The 10,358-nt window shown below is 31.8% G+C and overlaps 1 protein-coding gene across 1 annotated transcript; it reads right to left on the reverse strand.

Moving 5' to 3' along the window:
• Positions 1-4,022: 4,022 nt before the first annotated feature.
• Positions 4,023-6,711, reverse strand: LOC148614531 (dermatopontin-like). Its single transcript, XM_088588679.1, has 5 exons — positions 6,617-6,711; positions 6,099-6,320; positions 5,346-5,477; positions 4,814-4,934; positions 4,023-4,169 (listed from the first exon to the last, which is right to left on the reverse strand). Exons 2-5 carry the CDS (start codon positions 6,310-6,312, stop codon positions 4,094-4,096), a joined length of 543 nt encoding a protein of 180 aa, XP_088444805.1. The 5' UTR covers positions 6,313-6,320; positions 6,617-6,711; the 3' UTR covers positions 4,023-4,093.
• Between the last annotated feature and the right edge of the window lie 3,647 nt (positions 6,712-10,358).

The raw sequence follows: 10,358 nt of genomic DNA on the forward strand, positions 1-10,358 counted from the left end.
ATATGTTACACTGGTATTCGAGGATTTTATAGGGAATTTTTGTAGTATTGTTTCTTGACGCAATTTAGCTATCATTCAATTGACGGGATGAATATACGCTAATGTTTGAACGTTTAAACATAATTACTGAATATTACATGTCAAAATCTGTATCACATAATGTATCAACCCGATACTCCTATATCACTCCAGAAACAACGGCCCGCGGGGTGATATAAGTCGAGGGTTGATACAGTATGTGATACAGATTTTAACATGTCATGTTCATTATATCATATATTTTAACCAAAGGCGTGCGATATAGGTCTAGATGTGTGATATAGGGTATGGAATATAGGGTAGACGATTTAGAGTTGAAACAAACACTTATAATGCATATACAAAAAAGTAATATTTTAATCTAAAAAATATGATATAACGATATATCGCAAGGACTTATCGCCGCACAGTGTTATACCGTAATGGTTAATACACTGTAAAATGTGTTCGTTTTCTCATTAAGCAAAATGTAATAAGTTTAACGAAAGAAGATCTATTGATATTATAATGATACAAACAGCGCTTCTTTTCTCACCATTTCGATGTTAATCTTTACAAATGTTTACTTAAACATGGATATTTTTTCTGTCAGACTGCAGTGCTCAATACATTTCATTTAATTTGCGTAAATTTTACCAATAAAACTTTAGAAAACAGGATCAAACGCTTTTATTATTATTATTTTTTTAATCAACAATAGATATGACCTTCTCCATGTGAAACATGAGCAGAACGCATTAGTTAGCACAATAAATATGAACTTTTTTTAAAAAGAAAGAGCGATTTCCATATTAATCTAATATGAAAATGTTTGGTATCCAACATATATGAAAATAGACAGAGAACGTGTAAACGGGGAATGTGACATGAAGAAAACAACTCTTCCAAACTGTGAAAAAGCCAGACAGTTTATTGGTCATTAATAAACTGTAAGAATTTTTCACATAGGAGTTAGCCTTCGACTAGCCTCTGGAACAACAATATATCTGTTCAAAGAATTTGGCATCACATATATACAAAACATCTCTAGATTAACAACCACTAGTGCTTCCTGACTTGGGACAGGCGCATATATTCTACGTGCAGCAAATGCATAATAAAGCAAATAAAAATTATTTCAATAGAAATTTATTCTCAATGATAAAAATCACTACTGGCAATATCCGACATGCCATCTCCAGACTTAAATTGGACTGGTCGGAAAATAACGCTTAAATAATAACATATAGGAGTACATACAAGAACGTTTCTTCTTTAGTATGCTATCAACTTTAATAAATTAACCAACCCAATCATAAAGTAAAACTTATTACTTTCGGTATAAATCGCAACTGTTTTGGGAATTATCGTTTGTTTTTGTTTTTTTTTAATCCAACTCTTTAGTGATTTTGTCAAATTCAAGAACAGTTTTACAAAGCACGATTTCGTGAACTACGTACTTTTCAACTATAAACCAAGCATGATGATATATTTACTAAGTTTTTCAATGTATAAATGGCATTTGGCCATAAGGCACAAAACACTGTTTTATATGTTACATATGTACTTAATTCTTTCTAAGCATTCGAAATGTATTATTTTCTAGTAATAAGACCTTTTCTTGATTTCCGTCACAACCATTTCTCTTAGCTAATCCATATATAAAAGCTAAAGAGGTAATAATTCTGATTTTTGCTCGCGGTTTTCATTCCAATATGCATTAAACATTTTAAATTGTAAGAGGTACATATACAGGTGTCATTCTGGATACTATTCAGGTAATTTACCTTTTTAAAGATTGTATTCTTTCTAATAATGATTCATTAGATTCCGTTTAGCTTTTAGGACAATGCAAATGTTTTTGTTGTTTACACAGCAGAGTTGTTGTCTGTTTGATGCATTGTCCTTTTCCTTACTTTATGTTCTTTGTTGTGTATATCATTTTCCATGTCTGGTCTTTGTCCCTGGATCAAATTCGTTTGATTACCGCTATAACATTAGGTTCCCTCGATTACTCTTCCATTTCTTTTAGAAAAGTGATTGTACTTATTCTAGATCTTGAAGCAAAGGTTTTTGTATTGTTTAGCTGTGTGCTTTTATTGTTATTGGAATAGATATAAACGGTTTATTTGTCTCAAGTACTTACTCAGCTTTTAAAGGTTCAAACACGATGTTACATGACATAGATTTTACTGTAGTGTTATTTTTGGATTTTAGTGTATACCTTGCATATACCTTCCAAGTGACATAAGTTCGAAACAAATACGGAAATGTCTTCCAATAAAACAGTTCAAAGACATATGAAAGGACAAACACAGTCTACAATATTTTCTTAAAAGAATAAATGACAACATACAATAAATCATACGAAATTTGTAAACCAAAAGCTGTGATGATAAATAACATACCTCATATCATAAAATGAAATTTATGAATCCATCAGTTGAGAAATTACATATCATAAATGCTTATTGTATATCAATTTTGATTTGTTATAGTAAAATTAAAGGTTACGATAATGTTTTATAAAAAGTGGTAAAGTATTAGTACAAACACACAAAACTGTTAGTAATGAGTTATTTGCAATGCATAATAAGATAATACAGGTTTTTAAAGGATTTTAACTCATATCATATTGTCTTGTCTTTGTTTAACGTGTCTTTTGCTATCAACTTTAATATTGAAAATATAAAAAAAATTCTTTTTTACCTTAATAACATAAAACTCCTATCAAATATTGAAGTTATTTCTGAGGTCAGTGACGAAATTCGTAGACTTAAGATAACTATATTTACAAAGGGAAAAGGTCAAAGGTCAGTATGTTTTTCTAAGGTCAATACATTTCTGCATTTGCCGAATTCACGAGGCTTGAGCTGTTGGAGAAGAATTTTTCTGATTTTCTTTTAAACTTGGGATTATTAAGATTGTTTATAATAACAAATATTCAACCAGTTCTATGATAATATATAATTATGTAAAACATATACAAGATCCTAATAGAATCAATCAGGGACAATGTTTTTAAATTCCAGAAGGAAAGAAACAGTTAAATACATTTTTGGTCTATTTTTGTAACAAAGGGGAACTCCTTGTGTAATACTTGTATCAAACAACACTTATTGCTGGTATGATGCAATTTCAGTATTATATAACCTGATCAGAATTATCAAAATGAATAAACCAGCCATGCATCATGTAAAGAGGAATACCCAAGACACGGTATTTGTTGTGAAAACAGTATCAAGCTACGTTAATCCTGCTAATGAAGGGTTTGCGTCTATTGTTTGCGGCATTATATGGTAAATTGGAGTCAACAGATTCAATATTATGTAATGTAAGCGACAAGAGGGAAATGTTCCATGTCATTGTCCGATACTGACGTAACAGTGCGTAAATGGGGTTAACTTCTCATTTTATTGGGTATAGGGCTATAGGGAATGTTTGGGGTATGGGGCACCGGACACAGGAGATGGAAAATCGATACTTTTTAGACGTATCAAATACTTAATATTACAAAATAAATATTTCAATTTATTTTCATTTTAAAGTAAAATATTGTATTAAACAAATAATAAACTAATTTCGTAACATGTGTATCTGATGTACAAATGTATGTGATGTGACGATGTTAAACATGAATGGGAAATGGGACATTGAGAAAGGGCATTCCGAATAAGTTAGTCAGGTATCATGGTAAAAGTTGAAAGTTTACCCAATAATTGAGCTATATATATTTAAACGACGCTTGTATATCGTACTACTGTGTCATTATTTGGTGTTCATAACACTGATCATGCTTTATCAGCAATTTGTTTGTATAACATTATCTATCGCTTAAAAGCCACTTGTCTGAAATCGTAAATTCAATCCTGTGAATAAGTTAAAAAATGTAGTACTAGTGGCAGTAACACCACCTTCAAATGCAATTTAATAGGTGTTCGTGTTTTTCATTCAATTTAAGTTATTTTGATTGTAAATTTCGTTTTTTTTTCATTTATACCTAATTAATGAACATATAATAATGTTTTATTAGTCAGGAGTAGAACGACAATAATGTCAATAAATATATTTACAGTTAGCCAACTACTGCAGAGCCACCATCAAATGATCTTTCTCGCAGTTTACACAATTCAAACACATATTCTCTGTCCCTAAAAACAAATTTATTTATCGGTAATTTGTGACATTTACCTTTGATGTACACAGATCGATAAAATGCTTGTCAAACCCTGATACTGATACAAAAAAATAACAGGTCAGTTTAAAAGCAGGCATGCGTGAAAAATCGTAACGCCACAGTGGAGCTGAATGACGTTGGCACATCTATACACTACATATAAACAAAATATACCTGAGATACCCGTGATAAAGCCAGAATAAAAAAAAACAAATATCTAATATTCTGTGTTTACTGTTGTTATAGGATTTCTTTCTAACATAGAATTTTTATATTTTGCCTATGACATCTTATTTTATGAGTTCTAAATTCCTAGTCCTTTTGGTAATGAATTGTTATTGCTGGGATTACTATTAATTTTCGATGAGTTAAAGCGAGTAAAGCTATACATATTACAACTTTGATCAACCAGTAACTCTGGTACTAGAAAACATAAGAAAACATTTTAGTACAGTACAATAAGGCATTGTCTTGTATGGATTTCTTTTCAAAGTTTTCTTTTTTTTTGTGACGCATGTAAAAGATGCATGAAACTTTGTTTTGCCCAAATTAACCTCATAACTATGATGCAGATTTAAAAAAAAAATATTTAACAAAATCAACTTTAAAACAACTTACTCAGGACCATTATCGTGTACGCTTATTACTCCTCGCATAGCTTCACTATCAGGGACATCAACTGCGAAATACGCATCCCATTTTGTATGTGGAGTATTATAGCATTCATCTAACACAAGTCCTAAAGCATAATCAATGTCAATGTTTTACAACAGTGCAATATAATCATGCATAAAAAAACAAAATAAAATCAATACGAGAAAATAAACCAACACAGGCAATTAAAAAGCAAACATAAAATTTCCTTACCTACAAATGTGCATACAATATCTAATAAAACAGATTAAGCATTACAATGGAACATTGGAGCTGTATTCACGTTGCTCAGAGTAGAAATTGTTGGTGCCTGATTTGCATTCTATTTTAATATGTATGGTTTTGAGTACATCTTTTAAACATTATTTGTGTTCCTATACATGAAACTCCTACGGTGCAGTTGATAGGTTAACTCATTGAAACACGCGTGGAGCAAACCAGTATTGGCAATTTTTTTTATATGATTCATATTTTTGCATTCAAAGCAATGACTAACCAGTATGCTCACAACAGTAAAAGTTCCATCTTCTATCCTCTGCTCCATTATCATGTTCACTTCTCATACCATGTATAAATCCATGATTTGGACACTGATACGCAAAAAATTCGTCATAGCCATTGACGTAACCTGCCAAATTAATGTGTAGCGCCAATTTGTTCAACTCAACATTACGAATTCTTATTCTAGTCGACTAGTAAGTATTTTATATTTTTCTAAAGAGAAAAGTATTATTTGTCACAAACAAGACAATTGTGTCCGTAAAATGACGAGACACATAACAAATAAAAATAAAACAAAGTAAATTTCTCAACTACAAAATAGGAGCATGGACCAAAATCATCGGTTGGGTAAGCGTCCTCTTCTCTTTCTTGAAATACCCACCAGTGACAACCGTAGGTGTACATTAGGTGACAACTGCGTTCTTAAAGTGACAGCTTACCGCGAATTAAGAACAACAAGTGTCTGTTTTTTCATATTTTTTTTCTGTTGAAATTCTTCGTAGACTATTATGCGTGTCGGCCTGTCCATCAAAATTTAAGTCTATACTTTCATAAGTACAGTGCCTCAGTGACAAGTATGCATGCTTCCATAAAACTTAAAGACATTTTATAATCAAGTAGACGTTTCAAAATGTGTAGGTGTTGCAATCAAAAAATCATGTTACTTTTCTTCTTTTATCGCTGAAACAATTAAGAAAAATAATCTTGCTTCATCTGAAGTCAACAGAAATCTAACATAGTTACTCACCACTCCATTGACAATGGTCCGCTGCACCTATAGTTGCTCTGCAATTGATGTCAAATACCCTGTCCTCTGCTCCATTGTCATGCTGACTACGTATTCCTGATACGGCTTGATTTTTAGGGCAAGTAAAATCAAGCAAACCATCATAACTATTCAACCAGCCTTTGCCATTGGTGACCAAAACGAAAACCAAGAACAAGACTCTCACATGGTACATTTTGATATCTATTAAATTGTTAAAACCGGATAATGACAATATTGGTACATTATGATTTGATGAAAGATCTACCGTTTTGCTTACGTAAGTTATTTACGTAAATAAAAACATGACAAATGATTTTATTTCGGGGTTGAAACGAACATGCTATATGAGGATAGTTGTTGAAAATAGTTGAAAAAGGCTGGAGATGTTTTGGTGTTTTTTTGTACTTATTGTGTAATTTGTACAACTAACTCCTTTTCGTTTCATTTACATTGTCTTTAAACATATTTAAAGTTTCTTTCAGACTGTTCATATTTACCTTAACGTATAATTATCACTGCCTAACTAACGAATGACACGAATATTCATTATCAGTTGTCAATCTTACTACATGTACATCCTACTGGCATGACGTTGCACTGGTATGATAAAATGTTCTTATCTTAAATATCTGTACCTATTTCATGAAGAAGTACACATATAAAAGGATATATGTGTTTGCATATATCATACCAAAAACCCAAGACTCGTGCTGTTACCGGATAGCATACTCGAGGACATTGGTCGATGGACTGTTAATTGTTATAAATGAAATGAATATCATAATGTTTACCATATGTATCAACAACTCGGCTATTTGCAATATAAATTAAAGTTTAGCATTTTTCCGGGATGATATGGATATCAATCCATTATGTTGTCATTGATTACTATGATCGGGTCTGTATTCCGAATATAAACGTATTGTTTTATTTCACATAAGACAAAAGAAGTATAACGTCTGATGAACTAGAATGATGCGGAAGTAGAAGCTCTGGTTGTTACGTTGATTTAGCAGATATCCTACAATATAAATATTGTCAAATTGATACTTTATAAAATTTTGTTTTACCCTCAATTTTGATTTTTGTTAGCACTACATTTTAACTGGTTCTTTCAAAGTACCAATACAAGAGTGGAAGGCGGCCTTGGAGCCGAATAATGTTTAAATGTACTAGCAGTGTTGAGTTATACTTTTGTCGTCCTCAATTGAAATAAGGATAAAACCATAAGTGGTAGAATTTATCTTACACACAATAACAACTCGTTACCTGTCTTTTTATCATCATTATTATTGTTTAAATTCGTACACATTTTACGTGAATCTTGAATCATAATGAAGCTATGTCATCGTGATCTTTTAACTACATTCTTAGACACAACTAACAAGTCAGTTATCATGTAATTACTCATACATCACTTGTTAATTAAACAATTAATGTTCTGCTTCAGACTAATGGATGTGTAAAATATTGTGAAAAAGTAATGTTTGAAGGAGGTCGCTGGCCGACATTTCAAACAAAACGTTTAAAACGAAATACGGTAACGTAAAGTCATAAAAGTTGTGACTTGAGGAAACATGTAAATTTAAGTCAACTGTTATTTATTTTTAATTTCCTGACCGGAACTATACAGTGTCAACGATATTTAACGATAGCATTATGGAGCTTACCCTAAGAAATTAAAGACAATTCGGCCTATGTATTGCGTAACATGTAAAGCGTGTGCTTCTTTTCAAGAAATATTTGTTCTTGAGTAATGATGCTGGCGTATTCAACATCTGTCTCGCATCAAATTTCTGACATCGACAAGGACTCACTTCAAACAGGATGCCGGAGTTAGCCCTTAAATGTGCTTTTAAAGACTCTTTCTCACAAAATGTAAGGTTTCTGTTTGAGATTCAGGACACATCGACAACAAGACAAGAACGACTATTAGCGTTTAGAAACATTATTTTTAATTCTGACCTATAAATTGAAGAGAATAAACATTTAATTTAAAACGATCTTGTTTAACACCTGTTTTCATTTTTTAATACTCCTCTCAGAAATCATTAAAATTATCCAAAAGAAACTATTGTTAAGTTGAATAGTTCATTCAGTGTTTGACCCCACGCGACCTTTGATAGCAGCTAGTTCGTAAAAATGGAAGAATACGATGTTCATAGACAGCATGTGTTGTTGAGTTGTGGTGATATGGAAATCTTTTGATAAGATCTGAGGTGATCATAACACTGCTAATGCTGAGTCAAACGTCAAATAAGTATACTTAATATTCTTCCACTACCTTAATCATGTCATGGTCAGCATGGCAGAGCAAGTTTGACCTATGAACATCAATAAATAGTAGCAAATTTATCAGCTAATGTTGGCACTTCATCTTTAATTTTATGTTATTAGTCCCAGGGTAATTCGTATCTTGATTTAACAGAGTGATTTGGTTAACCTCATCAGCTCCAATATTTATGTTCAATTTCTTATTATTTCCAGCCAAGTACATCGGGATATTCATTCGTTAAATCAGCATAACACGGGATTGGTGTAGTATCACTTTCTTTTTGTATTATGAATGAAGAAAAATCTAAAGCTTTTAAAAACATTAAGTTGGAAACTGAATGATAGTAAAACAAGATTTGCATATTTTTAAAAACAAATTTGTGTTACATTTAGTGTGACATCACTTGCGTTTTAGCTTGTAATCTGTTTAAATGGACCCTATAATCAAACAACTGTTCTCACAATTTATACGCCTGCCTTCAATATTGTACCAAGGAAATATAATTCTTAACCTGATACTTAGACTCTTATTCTAATCAATCAAAATAAGTTACTAGGTCTCAGTATCGTATTACTATTTCCATAGACTTCTATAGTGAAGTGCATATTTTTAGGATTTAAGAAAAATGTTAATTGATTCGATAAAACTTTCACTTATGTAGCATTTCTAAGGACATGTGAAAAATTATTTCCCGCAAAAAAGTAGGGTGAGTCCACAAAGATCGGACAGAAAAGTAGTCTTGAACTATAAACAGTCATTTTCTCTACTTTCACTTTTCACAAACCAACCTTTTCAGTGGAACATTTTTATGTTATACTGTTAGTTTTTCTTAATAAAATGTTGTCATCTGATAGTGTTATGTTTGCTCTATTTTATAAGTTATTGTTCATATCTTTTGACAAAACATTAATTTGTAGAGAGGCAAAAAGAAAATCCACTATATTTTTTTTGCATCCATGATTTGACGTACACCCACTCAGGGTTATGCAATGCGATAATGGTACCTCAAACACATTGTTTGCATGAAGTCTACTATTATTATACCCAACATTTCGATGGAAATGTTCTCATTCTGCTCCCTTACCAAGACACATGTATGCCTAAAATTTGAAGTTTGGGGACACTAAAGTTTATTATAAAGCATTCCTATTTGTCATATCTGTCAAATACCAAGTGGCTGCAATGGGTAGGTACAATGAAGACTATGCACCGTATGGTCGACAAATGAAAGAATAAAAAAGTACATATTCTGTATCAAGAAACCTCCTAAATGTGTATATTTATGGAAATAGGAAGTAAATTATAGTACCATGTAATGTAGAATTTGTGCAAATGCAATTGTCATCGAAATTCATTCGACGGTTTTGGAGGGATTGGGGGTAGAAAAATCCCCCCTGGTCATCGAATGACGAAATCTATGTTTTGTATCAGGATAATCTGAAAGTCGTCCAAATTTAACAAATAATAACATCATGTAAAAAATTCACTGAAATTTGTTCAACCGCTTTGAAAGGGTTGCAGATGGAAACTTGCGACGGATGGATTGGCGGATATAACAATCACTGAATACTCATAAAAAGGCAGGCTTTGGCCATTGGGGAATAAAAACAAGTTCATTAGAACCTAAAACGTTGCATTAGTCTATAGATACATCTTGTTCCAGTTGGGTCGACTAAAGTTTAGTCGTACTTCAAACAATTTTTACAATCCCCCCCCAAAAAAAAAACAAAACAAAACAAAACAAAACAAAAAAAGATGGATGATAAACACGCATAAGTAGAATCCTTATCGTTTCAAATCGTAGGACACACTAGACATAATAATGAGACAATGACAGTCTGTTACCAATTATTTTATATCGTGATAATTTCAACGTGCTTTAGTCGACTGATTATTGTCCTTAGTCTCAATGGAGAAGATTTATATCACGGATTACATAGTCTGTGACCTTATGTTGTCCCTGT

This window comes from Perna viridis, chromosome 6 (genome assembly GCF_037379345.1).
Source record: "Perna viridis isolate PV_CMFRI_1.1 ecotype Kerala chromosome 6, ASM3737934v1, whole genome shotgun sequence".
NCBI classification, from domain to species: Eukaryota; Metazoa; Mollusca; class Bivalvia; order Mytilida; family Mytilidae; genus Perna; species Perna viridis.